The 23,868-nt window shown below is 34.7% G+C and overlaps 3 protein-coding genes across 3 annotated transcripts; 1 reads left to right on the plus strand and 2 right to left on the minus strand.

Moving 5' to 3' along the window:
• The first annotated feature begins 4,841 nt into the window (after positions 1 to 4,841).
• On the plus strand, positions 4,842 to 7,632 carry LOC142977969 (UDP-glucosyltransferase 2-like). The gene is made up of 4 exons (XM_076122125.1): positions 4,842 to 5,912; positions 6,213 to 6,432; positions 6,763 to 6,982; positions 7,199 to 7,632. The coding sequence occupies exons 1-4, from the start codon at positions 5,055 to 5,057 to the stop codon at positions 7,473 to 7,475; spliced, it is 1,575 nt and encodes a 524-aa protein (XP_075978240.1). The 5' UTR covers positions 4,842 to 5,054; the 3' UTR covers positions 7,476 to 7,632.
• Positions 7,633 to 12,701: 5,069 nt separating this feature from the next.
• On the minus strand, positions 12,702 to 16,317 carry LOC142979044 (UDP-glucosyltransferase 2-like). The gene is made up of 4 exons (XM_076123805.1): positions 15,279 to 16,317; positions 14,473 to 14,692; positions 13,971 to 14,190; positions 12,702 to 13,132 (listed from the first exon to the last, which is right to left on the minus strand). The coding sequence occupies exons 1-4, from the start codon at positions 16,125 to 16,127 to the stop codon at positions 12,856 to 12,858; spliced, it is 1,566 nt and encodes a 521-aa protein (XP_075979920.1). The 5' UTR covers positions 16,128 to 16,317; the 3' UTR covers positions 12,702 to 12,855.
• A 982-nt stretch (positions 16,318 to 17,299) lies between these two features.
• Positions 17,300 to 20,967, minus strand: LOC142979053 (UDP-glucosyltransferase 2-like). Its single transcript, XM_076123815.1, has 4 exons — positions 20,102 to 20,967; positions 19,577 to 19,796; positions 18,824 to 19,043; positions 17,300 to 17,707 (listed from the first exon to the last, which is right to left on the minus strand). The coding sequence occupies exons 1-4, from the start codon at positions 20,948 to 20,950 to the stop codon at positions 17,431 to 17,433; spliced, it is 1,566 nt and encodes a 521-aa protein (XP_075979930.1). The 5' UTR covers positions 20,951 to 20,967; the 3' UTR covers positions 17,300 to 17,430.
• Between the last annotated feature and the right edge of the window lie 2,901 nt (positions 20,968 to 23,868).

Below are 23,868 nucleotides of genomic sequence, written 5' to 3' on the forward strand. Positions count from 1 at the left end.
GTCACATTAAGAAAAAAGTTGTGGAGAATCCATTTTACAAGCTGAAAAGTGTCTGTCCTTCAAAAAATCTAGCTAAGAGGTCCTCTCGACGAACGAAGTGGAATCAATAAGAAGTACGTGTCATGATCTAACGTAAATGTGAACACATCTCACGTCCAAGGTCACTATCCTTCTAATAGTTTATCTTGAAGGTAAGACGCTGCACTCGACACCGCGATTAAATACGTTACACGATTTACCCCTACTATGTTAGGTTACGTTTAAACAAACTTTAATTCTAATACACTATTGAGTAAACTTTTTAAATCGTCATTTATTAGCATCATATTAAAGGTTTTGTAGGGCAACTGCCTAGTTGGCCCTAACAAAGGTTTTCAAATTACACCTGACACCAATAACATCAACTAAATAGGGCTAATAATGATGAATCGTTAAGATATTTTGGGGTTTTTTCCCCAGAATATTATTATGATGCTAAAATATAAGTCCTGGCAAATTTTCTTTTTAATCCTATCCTGACAAATAAAAAATAATAAAAAAAGTAGGTGTAAACTACTGTAAAGCATTAATCTGCGGTCTTTCTAAAATATAGGTGACCGTAACCGCTGCAAAATATTTAAATAATAAACACGAACCTAACTTTCCACCATAATTTGACAAGTTGACACGTGTAACAAAGGTCGTCACATTATTCAAAATGCCGTCAAAACCTCATGTAATCCGCAACAACAGTTTACACAACATAACTGAATTACTTAAATCTTCACAACGTTACATTGCTACATCCCTTAATAACTGCATTAATCTGGGTACTCACTTAGAGTACGTACACATTCGTAGCATATGAAAGAAGGTTTAACGTAGACGCATCGTGGACGCAACTTAGACGCAACATAGACGCAACATAGATGCGACATAGACGTGACATAGACGCGACGTAGACGCGACATAGACGCTAAGTCTATGCAGTGTGGATGCAACAAAAACGCATCGAGGACGCACTGTGGAAACAACATGCAAGTCTTAGAGACGGAACGTAGTCGCAATGTCGAGCCAAAGCGTCGTGTAGTTTAAAGTTTAGAGACAGTGTTCGACTGCCTCTGTGGTATTGGCGGTTGTGTGGACGACTGCAGACCTCGAGGTTTCAGGTTTTATTCCTAGGTCGGACAGTGATTTTAGTTTTTTAGTATGTTTTTTTATTTATGTTACGTTATTTTCAATAGTCGCCTTGGGTTTGATAACACTTACACTATCTATACTATCTATACTAATATTATAAAGCTGAAGAGTTTGTTTGTTTGTTTGTTTGTTTGAACGCGCTTATCTCAGGAACTACTGGACCGATTTGAAAAATTCTTTCAGTGTTAGATAGCCCATTTATCGAGGAAGGTTATAGGCTATATATCATCACGCTACGATTAATAGGAGCAGAGTACGAATAAAAAATGTTACAATAACGGGGAAAATAATGACCCATTGTCTCTTATGTGACGCAAGCGAAGTTGCGCGGGTCAGCTAGTATTACAATATTCTTCTCACTAATTATTTATTTTCAGCTCATATTGTCCCACTGCAGGGCAAAGGCCTCCCTTCCCTCTTTCCATCTATCTCTGTCTAAAGCTATTTGATGCCAATCTTATCCCACTAATACATTAGACTAATATCGTATATATGGAGAAATGTAGGTAGTTATATTTCTACACCTCTTCTTCTATCTTCGGCTGTAACAGGCGCGATGTTTATATGTATAGTTAAAGTTCTTCGTTAGAAAACAATTTGTTAATGACAATAGGAAATGCATACGCTAATTAACACGATGAAGACACGTATTAATACGGCACCTTCATTACCTTAATACAGTTTCATCGATGCAATCACGTTCATAGAACGGCTATGAACAACGTGCTAGCGATTACAATCAGCTTTAGATATGTAATTAAAATATTGTTCGTTCTAGGTTGACAGTAGTCGTGTTTGCGTATTACGTACTTTGAACCATAATAAACATATATCGTGAAATTGTAAAAGATATGAAATAGAAATCATTCAAGTAAAGGTATAGATGATACTGAGGACTCCTTATCAAATGAAATTTGTATAAAAAAATCGTAATAATTAAAAATAAATATTTCTGATCTTTAACTACCTTCAGGCGAAAATTGAAAACGGCTTAAACTGTGACACAGACCAAGACGTTAATCAAGTAATGAGTAAACATTTTTTTCAACCTAATAAACTCAGTCCACTTTATACTTTTCAGTGGGAACTCATCTTAACAATGGTAGGGTCCCAAAATAACTGCATTATGCCCGCGCTCCCGACGGCCAGATAATCCGGCCTCATTTGATTACGTCGAGGTCAAACGACGGAACAGCTGTTACTAATGTTGAAGACCTTGCGTTAAAATATATTAATGATGTTCCAGAATTTATGGTAGTTTTTGATAAGTTTTTGTAACTGGAAATCGTTGTGCATAAATCTGCATAGATCTAGTTAGTGTATCTACCAAGTGGCGTTCTCCGGTTTTTGTGTTACCAAAAATAATTGTAAACAGTAAAAATACTACTTTACGTTAGAATTAAGTGCAATTTACAAAAAAAAAACAGAAAACAATACCATCATGCCATAATTTTACTTTTATTTACATCTCTAAATTACGAATATCACTCTGCTTGCTTCCAATTCAAAAAGCATACTATATTATGCATGTATTCTCTATAATAATAACTCATACATTATGCAGTCTTATTTCATACAGCCTTATATCATGACCACATACAAATAAAAATAAACCTTTACATTGTTCGTGGCTGAACCAAAGTTGCTAACATGCCAACATAGGTCGATGATTTTATGTCGACGGGATTATTTTAAAGTATGTCTACAAGTCTCTTTTTTGTTTTTATTTTTATTTATTTATTTTATTCTAGTTACATTACATTTAGGGACTTTTATCTATATATAGATATGCCTTTTATCTATATATATATATATATGATGACTTTTATCTATATATATACAGTCCCATTGTGACCATCACGTGTTTTTATTTAATACCACGCATTTTCAAATTTATTCACCTTTTACACCTGCGGACTTTCACAAATAATTCAAGACCAAAATTTGCCAAATCGGTCTAGCCGTTCTCGTTTTCAGCGAGACTAACGTACAGCAATTCATTTTTATATATTATATAGATAAAGAGCCACTGCTTGTGTGGCGCGATCCGTAGTACCTATATCCGACCATGATGATGATGATTATATGCTGACCATAAGGTCTCGGGTTCGATTCCCGAGTCAGGCAAAGTAGTAAAATTGGGCTGTATAAAAGGTATGCTATTATGTATGCAGCGACTTTGGTGTGTAGATTCCTTAAACAAGCTGAAGTAATACATAATGAATTGCCAAGAAATCGACAGGAATGTTTTAAATAAATAGTTTTTAATGAAACTGTTACAAACGTGTAGAAGATTAATGGCGCTTGCGATGATAATACAACAATTTCTCTGTGTTTAATAGCAGGTTTTAAATATTGTAGTGTAGCACAAGATACGTTTTATAGTTTATTAAAAATCTAAAACATTACATTTTATTTTAAGTTAACAAGTATAGTTAGATGAAGTTGTTTAAAGTGACAAAGGCTGTGCAAAATACAAGTGTTTACTCTCTCTTTTACTAATCTTATTTCGCAGTGAAGTTCGGTGACAAGTGAGTCGCATGGCTTAATATACAGAGGTTTATACTTTATAGCAATAAAACAAAATGATTTAGATTTTTTCTATGCCCAAAAATGCGATTTTTGCATAGTCTAGGATTGTCAAAATAGGCAGCATTTCTCTCTCTACTGCTGCGCCGGAGTCTCTGCTCTGTGGTACACTGGAAGGGAAAAAGGCGATAGTCACACGAATGACGTACATATAAGTAATTTAGTCGAAATTTTTAGATGTCCGCGTATCTTAAGATATTTTATAGCTTCTAGTATCAACACATCCTGACCGTAGTAATTAGACGACACCGCGCGACGAGAATTTTTAATGATTTAGGAGAAATTTATAATGAAATAATTAATTATGAAACGGTGACGTCACATCGCTGGAGACGGTACCCTCGCAATTATGTTTTGTACTTAGATATTTTGATTCATGACAAAAGATTCAAGTGAATTTATTTTCAGAAGAATTTTTGAAGTGACGATTTTGAGTGGTTTATTTTCGGAATTGCTTTGTTAATTTTTGTAGGGTAGGTTAATTTTGGCTTTAGGGTGTCAATTTAAATGTTACAAAGGAATTTCTGATCTTCCTTGGAAAAAGTTACTGATTATTAGTGTAAATAATATGTAGGTATTCCCTTTTGTTGGGTATAAAAAATTTGAATCATAGATACTTTATCACAATTTAACACAATTATTTTGAGAATTTTGTGTCAAATCTATATGAATAAAAATGCATCACCGAAAATATGTACGCGCATAACTTTTGAACGACTAAACTAAATTGGATAATTATTTTTTTATAATGTGATGAAATATGAATGAGCAAAATTCTCACAGGAATGGAATTAACGGGATAAAATTGTACAATACCCGGATGAAGTCGGGCCAGTCCGCGTGTAATTAATATACCTAAATATAATTTGGCACTAAAGCGTGAGACACGGTATATTGTTAAGATGGTATCTCTCAATGACTTAGCAATCGATGAACTTATATTACTGCATCATCATAATGATAATTTAAAATTAGTCTTTTCCGGTGTTAGAGCCCTAGCGCACTAGCGACTCGTTGATTGTGAAAAACCAAAATCGGATATTTATTAAAATGATATTTGACTGTGCCCAGTGTTCTTTAAATGATGTTCAACTTTTATCAAAAAATTAAAAATAATCATGACAAGCAAAGGATCACTGAAGGATTACTGCCAACATTCTTCAGACACGCACGGCGCTTTGATCAAAAACGATAAAATTTATTATATAATATCGTACAATAAAACTCAATGAAATAACGAAAATAACATTATTAATCTGCCATTCACTAAACAGTGCGAAACCAAAATGTGGCGGATAGCGTTAGTGATTCTGTTCTGCGTTCAATCATCGATAGTGATTGTGGACTCAGCGAGAATATTAGGAGTGTTTCCAATACCTTCTATAAGTCACCAAATCGTGTTCAGAGCATTGACACAAGAACTAGCTAAACGTGGTCATGAACTTGTTATTATTACTCCAGACCCAGCGCTGCCTAAAGAACGGCCGCCGGACAATATTACAGAAATTGACACCAGTGAATCATATCAATTGCTAGCTCAGTTCTACAAAGATGCAGCTAAAAATAATATATATTTAAAAAAAGGAGTGGTCACAGACCTCGACCTTATATTATCAGGTGAATCTGAAAAATTTACGAGCGAAATCGTGTCATATCAATTTGATATTCCGGAAGTAGTCGAATTGTTAAAAGATAAATCTCAAAAATTTGATCTCGTGCTTGTGGAAGCGACTGGCGATTTCCAGTTAATAGTCACTGAAATTTTTAAAGCACCTGCAATATATTTTTCTTCGTTTTTCGGATTGCCTTTACATTATCATGATATGGGATCCATGACATGGCATCCATTGTTTTTCCCACATTACTACAGACAGAAGTATATAAATCTTTCGTTTTGGGAGAAAATACAACAAATATACATTGAATTGACAGCGTTGAGACTGAGTGAAAAGGGAGAAGAGATGGACAACAAGAAGTTGAAGCAGAAATTTGGGCCAAACACACCAGATATCGCAACATTGAGAAAAAATGTACAAATGTTCTTTGTGAATTCGTATCCATTTTTCACCAACAATCGGCCGGTGCCTCCTAACGTTGTTTATATGGGAGGTCTCCATTTGAAACCAGTGAAAGAACTGCCGAAGGTATAAATTCTTCAATACCTGATTGTATTTTGACTGATTCTCCATTTCCGCATAATGTTCAATTATAATATTTGGGTTTGTTACAAACTCTGATAGTCTTTTATTGTATTTTCTATGTGTTCTCAAGTCTTTTTTATACTTATCGCTTTGTATTAGTGTTGCAAGGAGATTTGTGTCTAGAACTGTAAACAAACTAAAACAAATAATACACCTTCTTATCGTAAACGATTAAATACGCTGTCCTGTTAATAATTTGGAGACAGGGTTTCTTTGATATGCCTTCAAAGATTTTAATTTCAGGATTTGAAAGAGTATTTGGACAATTCTGCTCGTGGCGTGGTTTACATAAGTTTCGGAACAAACGTCCTACCTACAAGAATGGATAAAGATCTATTGGATGAATTATTGAAGGGCTTTGGTGAACTTCCTTATGATGTGCTATGGAAGTTCAATGGTGATAGTATTGAAGTACCGAGTAATGTACAAACAAGGAAATGGTTTCCTCAAAGGGATTTACTGAGTATGTATGCGCCATAATTTATTTTAAATATTTTTTGCTCATCTAACTGACTTATAAAACAGTCTACAATCAGTAACCAGATATAATGAGAATAGTCCTGGTAATGCACTCATGATTTTTGCCACATATTTTGATCTCTTGCTATAAGCATTTTTATAACCACATGCGTCAGATTGTTTTGGTTCAGGTCGTTTTGATTTTATATTAATAATGATATTAATGAGGCTTTTAAAGTTTTGCGTTGCATTTTTTACGTAATACCTAGGTTACGCAAATTAACGCGAACACGCATTTTACCTAAGAATGCCTCACTTTTTTTTTATTTTGTAGTGCATCCTAATATAAAAGCATTTGTAATGCAAGGAGGACTACAATCAACGGACGAAGCAATAGAAGCCGGTGTGCCGCTCGTAGGACTGCCAATGATAGGAGATCAGTGGTACAATGTCAATAAATACGTAGAACTAGGCATTGGAGAACACATTGATGTTCTCACTTTGACCAGCAAGGATATTGTGGAGAAGGTTACTAAAGTCATCAACGATGAAAGGTAACATTATTACTCTAACGCCTTTAGATCTCTTGTCTGTGGCGCATGCTATGATAGGACACGGTAAAAGTAATCTGCAGCTCGTCCCATGACAGAAGAAAACGCGATTGCCACAATACCAAATTACAAAAAATACACCTTAACATTTAAAATTTTCTGCAATTTTAATAGATTTAATAGGTAATAAGAGATGTTTTAATACGCAAATATCTACAGTTACAGGAAGAACATCAAGAAATTGCACGAGTTGATAAAGGACCAGCCACAGACGTCGCTAGAGCGAGCCGTGTGGTGGACGGAGCACGTACTGAGACACGGCAGCGCTCTGCACCTGCAGCCTCCCACCGCTCACATCACTCTCAGAGAATACCTTCTGTTGGATGTTATACTACCTCTGATAGCCATTGCTGCTGCTAGTTTAGTTGCAATATTGTTTGCGTGTTTGCAAATTAGGAAGTTGTTTATAAGTGATGTGAAATTGAAGCGAAGTTGATTTGTTTTTAGTGTGGACTAGTTTTAGATTATATATAATGCTCTTGTTAATTTAGTAGTGCAATGTTTTAATACGTTTAAGTTATTAAATTGCTATTTTTTTTTTAAAATAGACTGGTTTTTTTCCGCTTAAATACCTATGTTAGTGTAGTACTTATCATTTAATTTTTTTTTTCTGAATGAGTTTAAGAGTCCTTGTGATGAATAAAGGCCACGTTGTTTTCTATCAAATACCGCAATGTCGACGTTTAGTCCTTGTTATAGACTGCATTCTAGCGCCAACAATATCATCAGTCTCTTCATATTTACGTCTGTTATTTATTATCTGATTGTATTGTTGTTATCATTATTTTGAAAATAAATCTTTAATCGTCATCATGATGGGTTATTGTCTTCAATAAAGTTAAGCCGCGTAGGTATTCAAGATTTCATTGATCACGTACTTTACGCGAGACTGATAGAAATATTTGTTAATTCATGGAAGATTTACAAGTTGATTAGTGTCATTTTTATTGCTGTATAAGTATGAATTTATCTTTGGACTGCTATGCAATATTATGATATATAAAATAATAAAACTTCCAACAATGTTGGAGTCGACTTCCAGGCACACTGGATGCAGCTGCATACCAGTATTTTCTCAGAGCGACTGCCTAAGGGACCTCCTCAACCAAGCTATCTGGGTTAAGGAGGTATAATACGATACCATTTGGTAAGGCTGGTTGTCAGACTTCTGGCTGTCAAAGATCTTTGAAATTGAAAGCCGGGACCTACTATTTAATAACGCGCCTTCTGAGACACGGAGGATCTCGGTATGTATAGTAATAATATGGTCAACCATCCACAGAACAACTTCGGCAAACGTAGACTTAACCTGAGAGGTAAAAAAGTAATTCGAATATGTATGCTTTTTAGCATAAGGAGTATTATAAATTACTAGCATTCTGCCGTCCTCTAACTGTAATGCCGTTATCTACAAAAACAATGTTTCGAGATAGTCGATAAAAAGGCGCAAGAAAAGAAATATGCAATGCTGTTTCGTAACTATCTGGAAACTTCGATTTTAAATATCTTTAGCAGCATCTGGAAACAGCATTGCATATTAAATTTCTTTTCTCGCGCCTTTTCGCGAATATCTCGAAACATTGTTTTTGTAGATAACGGCATTATAGTTAGAGGACGGCAGCATTACTAACCTTAGGTAAGCTACCAATAAAAACTGCTAAAAATCGATTTCTCCTATCAAACTCTCATAGAGATTTTCGTCATATCATTACATCTGTGAGAAATAAATCTCAAGATATTTCTTTAAGACCTTTGCAAATTACACGTCGACCCTACTCAGTCTAAGTTTTTGTGATTCATCCAGTGATTTTCGTATGACGGTGCCTTTTACAATATGTATGCTAATCGCACTTATAGTCTGTTGAGTTTGTTGTTAGATTGCCTCCAATCTTACCGTTGAAAGTATATTTTGGGTTCGAAATATTTCTTAAACCTAGTACCTACTTCTTTTTTTTTTTCAAATAAAGATATTCTGATTCTTCAGCTATTTATATTAGATATTTATATATTTCTTTCTATTTCAACGAACAGAAAGTGACACTAACTTTTTCAGAAATAAACCGATATTTTTATGATAAATAACGCCTTACTCCTTCCTTACGTCAGGAGGAGAGCCTTTTCTTAATTTATCTTAAATATTAGTGAATTTTGTCTTCTTCTTCTTCTTATCGTATGGTTAGTAGTCAACCTAGTGTCAAAGTTTTTCAAGCCGCCCGAAAGGCCTTTGACATGGCTTAGCGACTGTTATCTTAGTAGACAACAACCGGGACCGACTTTTTACGTGCCCTCCGAAACACGGAGACGCCCAGCTCTAATACGATGCGGTCATCCATCTATAGAATGACCGCCCTAACGGTTGCTTCACCTACAGACCGGTGAGCGCAACTGGCTATGGGCGCCTATGGAGCGAATTTTATAAATAGACTAGCTGACCCGGCAAACGTGTTTTGCCATAAAAATTCAACAAAAAAACATTGTCCAGCGGACAAAATTGTGAATCTAAACCATTCTCAGATCCCCTTGAACACACACAAAAAATTTTATCAAAATCGGTCCAGTCGTTTAAGAAAAGTTCAGTGACATACACACTTACAGAAAAATTATATATATAAAGATTTCAAATAGGTATGTTTCAAAACAAACCATTATTTTCATTATTGACACACTGAACAGAACTAGACTCCTTTTATGTCGCCTTTCTTCCTTAGTACTTCTTTGCTCCGGTTTCGCTACAGGCGTTTCCAAGAAATTCATCGTGCGGTCATAACACAAATATACTTCAATCCAGATACCATACAAATATACACTGATACAATATTTTGCTATAAATAATAATCTATTTTTAATACAAAATGTTATTTCAAATCACAAAGGTCTTCAACTATCAAGTTCTGACATAAACAAAAACAAAGGTATATTTTTGAATGGCGTTAGTTTTAACGGTGGTAGGGCCTTTTTATTCATCGTATATTTTAAACTTTGTGTTTACCACTCAGTAGCTATTGTTGTGAATATTTGTGTTATTAAATAAATAAATGTTTAATGTCCAGATTATTGAGTAAAAAAATCGAAAAGGTGAATAAAAGTACGAAAGAATGAGATGATGTGATGCTGCTGTATTGCATGGCAATGCTCAAAGATTGAGCATTGCCATGCAACGTGGCAATGCTGTCAGCATTCTGGGAACGTTCCCGATTGAAAGCGATGTAGAAGAGTATTACGACGCATAGTGCGCTTCCCATACTTAGTAGTTTTAATTTAATTTTTTTGTTTTTGTATATGGTGTAAATTTAGCTTATTGTGGCTGTAAATAATATTTATTAATTTATTTTATATTCTTCGTAAATATTAAACTGAGAAATAAAAATACCATTTAGTTAAAAAAAAAGTAAGGACATTTGCATTTTTTTTTTAAATTCGTTCACCGGGCCCACGAGTCATATGACATTCGAAATTCAAAAAACAATGCTACTACAATAAAGCCTCTTTCCTAGTGACTGCGATTGGGCAAGCGGCGCACGCGACGCCTCCACTCTGATGTACTTTGATCTATCCCGCCAGTGCCGCCTGAACCTGTGGCCTTGACACACTAACCGGTGCATTCCGCGCACTAAAAACTAAATATTTTAGTTAATCTTACGAAAAAAGGACGCTTATTGTGTGTGATTTACTTTTTAGTGTAATTAAATAATAATAGTTACTGTTTTGTGTAATGACATTTCAATAGTAAGGTTTAAGTGTTTGCCGACTGCGAAAAGGACGCCATAGTGTTATTGATGGTTTATCATTGTCATTTGTCAAAATGTGAACATTTTGCGTTGCTTTTCCAAAATAAGCACTCGAAGTGGTTAGTGATGAACAAACACTAAGTGATAATATAAGTGATAAGATAATATAAGTGATAACGAATTCGAAGTGAGTGTCGTCACAGGATCGAGAAGCGCCGGCGCCGAACTGGCGAGCCTTGCTGCGTCGCCGCTGCTGCTCCAGCGTACGCGTAAGTACATTGGTAATTACATTATTTTATTATTCAGTACGTGTAACATTCCTACAATTAACCAACTATGTTATATTTTCGTTTGTCACTTGATTATGGACCTCTAGCCCTATATATGTTACTGTAAAAGCCCGAACTGTGGTAAATCCTAAGATTTTCCGGTAAAACCTAAGATTTACCAACTCTCAGTGGTAAAAGTCCGAACAAGCCAGAGTTTAAAAACTATGTTACGATATATAAAAAAATCCTCCTTCATAACTATGTTTATAACTATTTCACGGTGTAATTATATTATTATACTGTGACATAGTTATAAAGAAGGAGTTTTGGGCATAGCGACATGGGTAGGTTAGGTTAGAAGGCTAAGGTGGGAGCGAGCGAAGCGAAGCTCCCACCTTAGCCTTCGTGGTTATTTTTTTTTAACCACCCAGAAGGAGGAGCCCCGCGAAGCGGGGCTCCGGCGACATCTCGATATCATCAAGTGAATATAGGTAAAAGTTCGAAATAAAAGAATTATTCGGACTTTTACCATTGCGAGTTGGTAAATCTTAGGTTATACCGGAAAATCTTAGGATTTACCACCGTTCGGGCTTTTACAGTAACATATAGGTATACGTTCAAAGAAACACGCCATGATATTCGCATGTTGTATAATGGATAAAAAATAATCATGTAAGATGTTATTCTCATACATTATAATAATAGTGTACGTAAACCATATTAGTAAAAATTGAAATACACCAATAATATTAAATATCATAATTGATGTTGTTTAACGAAACATTAATCTCAAAAAAAGAATCCGCGTCCATTTCTTTAGCCTTCGTTGAAGCAGGCAAAGGAAACAATACCGATACAGCCTCGTCTTCCTAAATTATCCAATATGGATTATTTATATAACTTAATAAAATTAAAAAAAAAAAAAACACTAAATTCGAATTTCGAATTGCCTCAGAGTGTATGCAAATTATATTATTTTATTGTTTGGTAGAAAATGGCTTATTTGAAGAATATAGTTCCTGCAAACATACGCTAGGGGCGCTGATCAACTTTTCATACAAATTCTTTAGCTAACCGGTTGACAATACTCGATAGTAGAACAAAATCGCGAATTACTAGTTTTCATACATTTCTCGATAGATTGTCAGTTGTCGATAGTAATATGGAATCACCCCTTTTGATCTAATTATCGCATCTTATCTCTTAATAAAAAGTAAAACATTGATCTAAATACAGTTTTTATCATATTGACATTACGTGAATTACATGATTATGTATGCTGCATTACAGTCCAAAGATTTAAAGTTATGCTAATAGAGCAATAAAAATGACAACAATAAAGTAGTAAATCTATATGAATATATATCTAATGAATTGGCGATTTTTTGTATCAGTCTCGAGTAAAGTGCGTGATCAACAAAATGTTGAATACGCGGCTTATCTTTATTGTTGAAGATAACCAAATATCACGATGACGAGTGAGAATTGTTTTTAAAATAATCGTACAAAATCGACTGCAGTGAGCTAAAATAGTGACTATAGTAAATATGCAAGAATAAATTTGGGAGAAAATGCATTTTGTACAGTACTCATCGTTAGCAAAACGTCAATGTCCCACTGCTGAGCTGTTGTCTCACGAAAGATGCCAATAGAAACAAGTTCAAGTAAAAAAAAAGTACCTACAATTTAATTACAAATTTCATATGACCTAAATAAACAAATTATTTGATTTTGATAACTAAAGCTTATTCAAACATTGCACTACTAAATTAACAAGAGCATTATATAATCTAAAACTAGTCCTTTTAAAAACAAAACATCAGCTTCGCTTTAACTTCACATCACTTATAAAGCACTTTCTAATCTGAAAACACGCAAACAGTAATAAAACTAAACTAGCAGCAACAATGGCTATCAGAGGTAGTATAACATCCAACAGCAGGTATTCTCTGAGAGTGATGTGAGCGGTGGGCGGCTGCAGGTGCAGAGCGCTGCCGTGCCTCAGTACATGCTCCGTCCACCACACGGCTCGCTCTAGCGACGTCTGCGGCTGGTCCTTTATCAACTCGTGCAATTTCTTGATGTTCTTCCTGTAACTGTTGGAATATTTGGTTAGTTAATTATGTTTTCTTTGAACCATTTCTGGGTTTTACATTCATTCTGCATGATTTTTAGGAAAAAAGGTGACAGTAGCAATTTTCTGCATAATCATTTCGCGTAGTCTAGTAGAAAATTGATTGTACCTAGATTGATTTTCGAGCGACATTGTCTGCTTATCTATATAGTGCATGAGGTTCCAGATTTAATCAAGTGGACATAATTGAAGCTATTGGCAAGGAAATTCGTTGTATACGCTGTAGTTTGCTTATGTCTCTATGTATAGGGAAACACGTAGCACTTCAGAAATATAATCATATATCCTAAACTGCAAAATTGTGTAGTTTATTGACTACTACATTGCAATATATATACAAGATAGCTGACCCGCGCAACTTCGCTTGCGTCACATAAGACAATCATAATTTTCCCCGTTTTTGTAACATTTTTCACTGGTACTCTGCTCCTATTGGTCGTAGCGTGATGATATATAGCCTATAGCCTTCCTCGATAAACGGGCTATCTAACACTGAAAGAATTTTTCAAATCCGACCAGTAGTTCCCGAGATTAGCGCGTTCAAACAAACAAACTCTTCAGCTTTATAATATTAGTATAGATGTGGCGTAAATAAAGGATAATCCTTTACCAGCAGATGGGCGACCACCCGACTGATCTAAAAATTTAAATTTATCTCTGGCATAAGTATCATAGTTTTTGAAATTTCGGCCAGTACGAGCGTAAATCGCTTCCTTAAAAAACACACAAAATGGCCACGCCACACTCTGTATAAATGCATGTTACAATTCTAATACGATTATTCACAGTAAAAATCATACCTTTCATCGTTGATGACTTTAGTAACCTTCTCTACAATATCTTTACTAGTCACAGTGAGAACATCAATGTGTTCTCCAATGCCTAGTTCTACGTATTTATTGACATTGTACCACTGATCTCCTAACATTGGCATTCCTACGAGAGGTACACCGGCTTCTATTGCTTCGTCCGTTGATTGTAGCCCTCCTTGCATTACAAATGCTTTTATTTTAGGATGCACTGTAAATGATAACATCTTCATTAATATCACTGTTCAAAAATATAAAAAAAATGGCACTTACAGTAGGATATAGAAATAGAATCATGCTGTGAAACATGCTTAAAATATTGCGTTGTATGCACGTTTCAATGCTGATTTAGAATAATTGAGAAGAGTAACGCGCTTAGAATTATGGTAATTGCAACTAGCCACCGTATTAGAGTTTGACTAATTAATATCGGTTGGTTCATCACCACTATGAGGAAATAGTTGTAACATTCAAGATTATTTCCCATACTAACTCAATAAATCCCTTTGAGGAAACCATTTCCGTGTTTGTACATTACTCGGTACTTCAATACTATCACCATTGAACTTCCATAGTACATCATAAGGAAGTTCACCAAAGCCCTTCAATAATTCATCCAATAGATCTTTATCCATTCTCGTAGGTAAGACATTTGTTCCGAAACTTATGTAAACCACGCCTCGAGCAGAATTGTCTAGGTACTCTTTTAAATCCTGAAATATAATAAAAAAACCTTTGAATATCCAAAAAACTATGTCGCCAAGTGAATCACATACCAGCGACGGTTAAAAATAGAATGAATATGATTATGTATAACTAGCTGACCCACGCAACTTCGCTTGCGTCACTTAAGAGAGACTGGGTCAAAATTTTCCCCGTTTTTGTAACATTTTTCGTTACTACTCCGCTCCTAATGGCCGTAGCGTGATGTTATATAGCCTATAGCCTTCCTCGATAAATGGGCTAACTTACACTGAAAGAATTTTTCAAATCGGACCAGTAGTTCCTGAGATTAGCGCGTTCAAACAAACAAACAAACTCTTCAGCTTTATAATATTAGTATAGATTTATCTTATATTTTTTTACCCTTACTAGATACTTTTATATTTTTAACATTTCTAATATAAAGCAACAAATATGGGAACAACATGAGAAGTAATAGACTCTGCAATAAACATATCAGAGAGTGCATCTTTACAAAAAATGAGGAAAAAAGGAGACTTTAAATTTCATTAACCCAAATAATTGGCCAGTATACGAAAAGAGGGTCAGTTTAATAGATATTGAAGAATTATTTACCTTCGGTAGTTCTTTCACTGGTTTTAAATGGAGACCTCCCATATAAACAATGTTAGGAGGCACCGGCCGATTGTTGGTGAAAAATGGATACGAATTCACAAATAACATTTGCACATTTTTTCTCAATGTTGCGACATCAGGCGTGTTTGGCCCAAATTTCTGCTTCAACTTTTTATTTTCAATTTCTTCGCCTTTTTCACTCAGTCTCAGTGCTTTAAATTCAATGTATATTTGTTGTAATTTCTCCCAAAACGAAAGATTCGTATACCTCTGTCTGTAAAAATGTGGGAACAACAATGGATGCCATGTCATGGATCCCATTTCATAATAATGGTCAGGCATTCCAAAAAACGAAGAAAAATATATTGCAGGTGCTTTAAATATTTCAGTTACTATCAAGTGGAAGTTGCCAAATCCTTCCACGAAGATGAGATCAAATTTTTGGGATTTATCTTTTAACAATTCGAGAACTTCTGGAATATCAAATTGATATGACATGAGTTCACACATAGCTTTTTCTGTGTGACCTGATAGAACAAGGTCGAGATCTGTGACTACTCCTCTCTTTAAATCCATGACTCCATCTTTGTAGAACTGAGCTAGCAATTGATATCCTTGACTGGTGTCAATCTCTGTGATATTGTCCGGTGGTCGTTCTTTAGGCAGTGCTGGGTCTGGAGTAATAATAACAAGTTCATGACCACGTTTAGCTAGTTCTTGTGTTAATGCTCTGAACACGACTTGGTGGCTTATAGAAGGTATTGGAAACACTCCTAATATTCTTGCTGACTCCACAATCACTATTGATGATTGAACGCAAAACAGAATCACTAACGCTATTCGCAACATTTTGGTTTCGCACTGTTTCGTGAATGGCAGCTTAATAATGTTATTTTCGTTATTTCATTGAGTTTTATCGTTCAATATTATCTAATAAATTTTTATCGTTTTTGATCAAAGTACAGTGCGTGTCTAGAGTATGATGAGAAGTACTCGTTTTATAGGTGACATTTTTCATTAATAAATTTATTTTTAGTTTAAGTTTTCTTTCAAATCACGATTTCCTTGTTCTATGTAGAAATGAACCACACCTTTAATACAAACTGCTTTTGATACAGTCTTTCACTTCTTATGTACGACAATATCTCATATGCGACAAACGCAGGATAATGAAATCGATTTTAGCTTATCATAATCAATGTTTTGTCTGTTTTTTATAATCAAAGATTAATATTTATCACTTTTTATATTGACGTCAGTACTATATCAAATCTATACACAGTCTACACGTAAAGTCTTAGTAATACTGAGCCATAGTAGATGCTCAGAACGTGAGTTACAATCGTGCGAAGCGTGTAAAGATAGTGGAAATAATAAAATATAAGAACGCTAATGCACTTGCGAATCTGTATAATTTCTCGATGGCTAGCCGGTTCCCGGTAGTCGATAGTAGTAGAGAATCGAGCTACAGAATGGTGTCTTTCAATTTGATGTACACTATTTGTCAACTGAAATAACTCAATACGCATCATGGAACATACAGTTAAACACAACGTGACGTATAATTTATAATGAAACTAAACGTTAGTGCGTTAGGGCTCTAATACCAGAAAAGAATAACTTAAAATTATCATTATGATAATGCAGTAATCCAAGTTCATCGAACGCTATCTAAGTCATTAAGAGATACCAGTCAAGATATATTGCAATTAGATACAAAAATAATATAAATTTAATAAATTTAACCCATTGCTGTTCCACTGCTGGGCAAGGGTCTCTTCCCGTAATGAGGGAGGAGTTAGGCATTGAGTCCACCACGCTGGCCAAGTGCGGGTTGGGGACTTACAAAGATAAGTTAAGTAAATAAGCAAAAACTAAGCTACTGGTAGAACTGCCCGTAATGGCTGATCATCATTGGAGTTTGATCATTCGTTCTTGAAAGACTAGAGCTAGGCCTTTGCCCAGAAAAGGAAACTTAAAGTTTGAGAGAAAATGGCAAAGAAATCATATTAAGTGTGTAACTGATGAGGCGATGAAAAAAATCCACGTTTACTAAATCTTAATAAAAAAATCCCTATAAAATTAACAAAAGCAGTAAACAACTTTCAACTTATACACAAGAAACAAACCAATTAAACTAAAACCAAATCAATCAGCTTCGCTTCAATTTCACATCACTTATAAACAACTTCCTAATTTTCAAACACGTTAACAATATTGCAACTAAACTAGCAGCAGCAATAGCTATCAGAGGTAGTATAACATCCAACAGAAGGTATTCTCTGAGAGTGATGTGAGCGGTGGGAGGCTGCAGGTGCAGAGCGCTGCCGTGCCTCAGTACATGCTCCGTCCACCACACGGCTCGCTCTAGCGACGTCTGTGGCTGATCCTTTATCAACTCGTGCAATTTCTTGATGTTCTTCCTGTAACTGTTAGAATAATTTATAAGATTTTTGTTATATTTTAATCTCAAATTCTCAGAACTTGTAGGTTGTAGCGCCTCACTTGCGTAACGTAGCAAACATCCATTTTCCTACGACTTATTTGTCAAAATTAAAATCAGGAGAGTATCGCCAAATTTTCAGAGGTAGAAAATAAGTTTGAAACATAAATTTGAACTTAAATAGTCATTGATGGTAACCATGAACTACTTATGTAACAGGAGCCATGCATTTATGTAGATAAATGAAAAATCTACGCATTTTTAAATACTATCCCTCTTATTCATAAACACACTATAAACCTATTTTAGTTAAAACACTACTATAATATGGTTTCTCTTTTTGATTTCGCTAAGGAGCGAAAGAAACAAAACACTTTATAAGCCTTTTCATAACTTCATGTATTTTTATGAATAAGAGAGTACTTACATTTATAAATATTTAACTTAAGCAATTTTTTGCTAAATCATGTCATGTTATCTGTGCAGTAAATTGATTAGAGATTGATTTACAAGCAACATTGTTATGCACCGGTGTGCTTATCTATATAGTTCACGAGGTTCCGGATTTAATCGAGCAGACATAATTGAAGCTATTCGCAAGGAAATTATCAATATAAGCTGTAGTTTGATAACATCTCTTTGTGTAGGTAAACACGTTGCGCTTTAGAAATATTATCGGTATATACTATTTTTGTTTACATATACATTTAATCTCTATATATATGGTTATCTAGCCGATCTGTTACCAAGTACCCTAAAAGAAAAATAGCGTTACTTTACTTAGTTTCATAACTTCAAACGTGTGTTCGTCATAAAATAGTAGAAGCGTTTACATTTATTATATTAAGATAATGAATTATTATAATATTTATAATATATTGAAAGCCTAATAAAAAAATGGAGAAGGAACTTTCATATCATGTTTTATCTAGCAATAATATAAATACGAAAAATAATATCACGCGTTTTTTCCCACAGAGGTTGGCAAAGACCAAAGAACCCCCTTTCTACGATCCTTACAAACTTCCCTTGCCTTAGTTACACTCGTAACTGGCGGTCTAAGTACAATAAAACATAAAAAAAAATTGTAGAAATTCCTTACCTTTCATCGTTGATGACTTTAGTAACCTTCTCCACGATATCCTTGCTGGTCAAAGTGAGAGCATCAATGTGTTCTCCAATGCCTAGTTCTAGGTATTTATTGACATTGTACCACTGATCTGCTAACATTGGTACTCCTACGAGAGGAACACATGCATCTATTGCTTCATCCGTTGATTGTAGCCCTCCTTGCATTACAAATGCTTTTATATTAGGATGCACTGAAAAGAAGACAAATAAACAGTTAGTATGTTGTTTACACAGAAAAACATATAGTGAATTGACTGTGTGATGCAAATCTGTCAAAATAGCAGACTATACTTATATACATTCAAAAAAATGTAACCGGCTACTGTTCCACTGCTGGGCAAGGGTCTCCTAGCTTAATGAGGGAGGGGCCAGGTTTAGTGCACCTCAGTGGCGGGCAAAGGATTGGGACTTTGCATTTCTTCAAGAATTGTATTAAAGATTGCTCAGAAATGCAAGGTTGCATCACGATTTTTAATTTCACTGTTGGATTAAGTGACAATTATAATACAAACATAACTCAGAAAAGTTATTTGTATGCATGCTATCTCCGGTTTGAACCATCGATCACTTGCGTGGGAGGTACTTTCATATGTAACGTAAAATAATTTTAATGAGAAAAAAATGAATAAATGACAAGCAATTAAGCTTGTGGATTTGTATGGAGTTCTATTATCCGTGTGTTCTCCATTAAAATTTGATAGGTACAGCTTGTAGTCACACTTACTTAGCAGATCTCTTTGAGGAAACCATTTCCTTGTTTGTACATTACTCGGCACTTCAATATTATCTCCATTGAACTTCCATAGTACGTCATAAGGAAGTTCACCAAATCCCTTCAATAATTCATCAAGTAGGTCCTTATCCATCCAGGTTGGTTGCACGTTTGTTCCGAAACTTATGTAAACCACGCCACGAGTAGAATTGTCCAAGTATTCTTTCAAATCCTGAAATAGAAATGAACCTTTAATAAAAATTATATATTTTTTTTAGAAGCAGTCAAAAAATATTCATCTTGACCTAAAAATTGTAATGTTTTTTATTTAGTCTTCCACTAAATAAGTCAGATAATTTAATTCACCTTTAAGAGTTCCAATAATATTGAAACAATATATGATAAAGCAAATAATACTACTTAAGACAATTTACTGCTAAAACTAGCATAAGACAAAACACGTTTAACAAGAAGGAGAGGCAAAACTATTTATAGTTCGATTACGATAAAATCGAGATTGTGTTAATAGTTCATTACCTTTGGTAACTCTTTCGCTAGTTTCAGATGAAGGCCTCCCAAATATACAATGTTAGGAGGCACCGGCCGATTGTTGGTGAAAAAGGTATACGAATTTACAAAGAACATTTGCACATTTTTTCTCAAGGTTGCAATATCTGGCGTGTTCGGCCCATATTTCTGCTTCAACTTCTTATTGTCAGTCTCTATTGCTTCTTCACTCAGTCTCAATGCTTTAAATTCAATGTATATTTGTTGTATTTTCTCCCAAAACGAAAGATTCGTATACCTCTGTCTGTAAAAATGTGGGAACAACAATGGATGCCATGTCATGGATCCCATTTCAAAATAATGTTGAGGCAATCCGTAAAATGATGAAATATATATAGCAGGTGCTTTAAATATTTCAGTTACTATTAAGTGGAAATCGCCGAAACCTTCCACTAATATCAGATCAAATTTTTGGGATTTATCCTTTAACAATTGGTCTACCTCTGGAATATCAAATTGGTATGTCACGAGCTCACTCATAGCTTTTTCTGTTTGACCTGATAATACAAGGTCGAGGTCTGAGACCACTCCCCTTTTAAAGTCTTTGCCTGAATCTTTGTAGAACTGAGCTAGCCATTGATATCCTTCACTGGTGTCAATCTCTGTGATATTGTCCGGCGGCCGTTCTTTAGGCAGTGCTGGGTCTGGAGTAATAATAACAAGTTCATGACCACGTTTAGCTAGTTCTTGTGTCAATGCTCTGAACACGATTTGGTGACTTATAGAAGGTATTGGAAACACTCCTAATATTCTCGCTGAGTCCACAATCACTATTGATGATTGAACGCAGAACAGAATCACTAATGCTATCCGCAACATTTTGGTTTCGCACTGTTTCTTGAATGGTAGCTTACTGATACTATTTCTGTTATTTAATAGAGTGTTATCGTATGATATCATCACGAGAGTGTCTTGAGTATGATGAGCAGAATTCGTTTAATGACTGTCAATTTTATTCGCTTGTCATGATTGATTTTATTCTATGTTGAGATGATAAACACTTTAGATTGATCATATAAATACGCGCAATCTTAGCACAATGTGTAGCAGAGTGCACTATCAACAGCACCGGTAAACAGTGGATACTGTAAAGGCAAGGTGAAGTTGCATAACTTCACCTTGCCTTTACACAATGACGCGGTAAACCACCAGCTGAGCAAGATGATGGTGATTAACACGTTTTGTCGAAGTAGCAGTGTACTGAATAGTGTCCTTCAATTTAACATACACTAATCGTAAGCTGAGACACTCAAAACGCATCCTGAAACATACAGTTAAACGCGAGGTGATGTTTCAAAGCTAATAAGGCTAGACGCTAGTGTGTTAGGGCTCTAATACCAGAAAGGACAAATTAGAAAGATCATTATGATGAACGCCTGATATGAAGCAACATTGCAAGCCTAATAGTTCTTTAGAAAAGTTCTCAAAGTCCCCGAACCGCATAACGGGGTAAACTTAAGACCTAACCTCTCCCCCATTACGGGAGGAGACCCCTGCCCAGCAGTGGACATCAATGGGTTAAATTTATTTTTTTATTATGATGTACATGATTATCAATATTACAAATTCTAACTAACTCATCGAACGAAGTCATTGTGAGATAATCAAGTGACAATTCATAAGTCATCCTAACAATTTTAGGTGCGTCATTCTACTGAGCAAAATTATAAATAGGCATGTATATTTATTCGTTAAATTGACATAATATTATCAAAATAATGGTTATGATAAATGATTTGTTGAAAATCAACTAGCCTTGTCACGGACTAATCCTCAATTGTACAGTATTATCTCCAATCAGTATGTATGTTTGGTCATGATATTAAATCTTTTGTATCGGTGGTTGTAAGTGCTTAAATATTTTTTACAAGCTAGTCACAATATTTAAGTGGCAATGATTGTGATGATAAAGGAAAATATTAAAAAGAAAAAGGTAAAGAAAAATATTATCATTGGTCAACAAAATGTCATTTGATTCCAAACTAAGCAGAGCTTGTGCTTTGGAAACCAATAACTGATGAAGGTACTTATATACGAAAATTAAGAGCCAGGATCAAAAGAGATACTCGTGTGCTCATCACACAAAAAATTGTACCGGGTAGGATTTAAACCCACCATAAGCGGCGCTACGGTTATTGCAGTGAGGTTGCTTAACTATTGCTCCAAACGTGCAGTCAAAAATCATACATAATGGCCATCAAAAGCAAGTCGGGGTTAACAAATAAAGTATCCTAACCTACACTTCAAGACTCGTTGCATTATAATAACAAATTCAATTTTTTTATGAATCTGCTGTTTATGTATTCTTTAAGCTATGTGTTTATAATTTACAAAGGTGTTGTAATAATGTTTCGAATTCACAGCCCCTACAATAGCATTAAATACCTACAATTATAATTCCTATAGTATAAGCCGTGGTATAAGTGCTTATCGAAGCGGCTATCCTCAAAGGGGAAGCCGGTGAGTAACTTCTTAAAACCCCGTGAAACTTCTAACCCCCATTTACCATCACTGAATAAATTATCAAACAAGCGACCAGAGATAAGGCGATGCAGAAACTTTATGCCATTTTAAACAGACATTATTACCATAAAAAGGATCTACTTACAAACTCTGTGAATATCACGGAATTTGTTCTTTCTTGAACTAGCCACAGCGTAAAAAAACTGCGATTTTATTGTCGCATAAATCTAAGTTGTACCACTTTTGAAGTGGAATTATTTTATGCTGTGACAGAAATAGTATTGAAGGTCTAATATTAATTTGATAATATGATAACAGAAGTAATAATTGTTAAAATTTCCTTAACAAGATTACGCAAGCTTTGTTTTTATGCAACGGTTCGGTTAATGGTTTAGTAGAATCCAAAGATTTTGGGGGTTATATTCATTTGGGATTAATAATGTGCCTTGAATGAGAATTATGGAAGAACTTTCCAAGAAAATTGTTTCTTGATGAAAAGATTAAAAGGGATTCATTTTTTTATTTCATTACGGTTCGTCTTAACATTTAATAAAAGGAAGGTATTATAAAGGGTTGACATTTAATTTCAATAAGAGACGGCTTGCTCCTATTGTGAAGCCTCTCCCCGTAGATTTGGTAATATTAGATAATTGACATTGTATGCGAATATTGCAAACTTATATTTCAAAGCGCATGATATATAGTACTTACTGACATTATGACGTCTAAAATGAACCTATTAATTTGAATTTATGTAATAGATGTTTTTTAGTTTGATGGATACATATGTATATAGCTTATTTTTTAAATGCACATGATTCCAAGTTGTGACTTGTGCTCCAAATAAATATAGTAGTATCAATTTAAATTTTATTATTTTTCCACATCATTTGACTTAAGTATATTTTTGTTTAGAATGACTTTTATGTTAGCTTAGGTGCAGCCTGCTTAGTGATAAGCTCGAAAATATTTTACTAGCTGACCCGCGCAACTTCGCTTGCGTCTCATAAGAGAGAATGGGTCAAAAATTTCCCCGTTTTTGTAACATTTGTTACTGGTACTCTGCTCCTATTGGTCATAGCGTGATGATATATAGCCTATATAGCCTTCATCGATAAATGGGCTATCTAACACCGAAATTTTTTTTCAAACAAACGAACAAACTCTTCAGCTTTATAATATTAGTATAGATGAATATACAAAATACATAATTCTGTTCACTAGAAATGTTATGTATTCGCATATGTCCATTGTCCATATTCACTATAACAAAT

This window comes from Anticarsia gemmatalis, chromosome 2 (genome assembly GCF_050436995.1).
Source record: "Anticarsia gemmatalis isolate Benzon Research Colony breed Stoneville strain chromosome 2, ilAntGemm2 primary, whole genome shotgun sequence".
NCBI lineage: Eukaryota > Metazoa > Arthropoda > Insecta > Lepidoptera > Erebidae > Anticarsia > Anticarsia gemmatalis.

Excerpts from the sequence above, each read along its gene's own strand:
- LOC142979044 (XM_076123805.1), bottom strand. The coding sequence starts at position 16,127 with ATGTTGCGAATAGCGTTAGTGATTCTGTTTTGCGTTCAATCATCAATA. Across the intron at positions 14,693-15,278 it reads CAGTGAAAGAACTACCGAAG|GATTTAAAAGAGTACCTAGA; the intron begins GTAAATAATTCT and ends ATTATATTTCAG. Across the intron at positions 13,133-13,970 it reads AAAGTCATCAACGATGAAAG|TTACAGGAAGAACATCAAGA; the intron begins GTATGATTTTTA and ends ATATTCCAACAG.
- LOC142979053 (XM_076123815.1), bottom strand. The coding sequence starts at position 20,950 with ATGTTGCGGATAGCATTAGTGATTCTGTTCTGCGTTCAATCATCAATA. Across the intron at positions 19,044-19,576 it reads TCCTCAAAGAGATCTGCTAA|TGCATCCTAATATAAAAGCA; the intron begins GTAAGTGTGACT and ends TCTTCTTTTCAG. Across the intron at positions 17,708-18,823 it reads AAAGTCATCAACGATGAAAG|TTACAGGAAGAACATCAAGA; the intron begins GTAAGGAATTTC and ends TTATTCTAACAG.
- LOC142977969 (XM_076122125.1), top strand. The coding sequence starts at position 5,055 with ATGTGGCGGATAGCGTTAGTGATTCTGTTCTGCGTTCAATCATCGATA. Across the intron at positions 6,433-6,762 it reads TCCTCAAAGGGATTTACTGA|TGCATCCTAATATAAAAGCA; the intron begins GTATGTATGCGC and ends TTTATTTTGTAG. Across the intron at positions 6,983-7,198 it reads AAAGTCATCAACGATGAAAG|TTACAGGAAGAACATCAAGA; the intron begins GTAACATTATTA and ends AAATATCTACAG.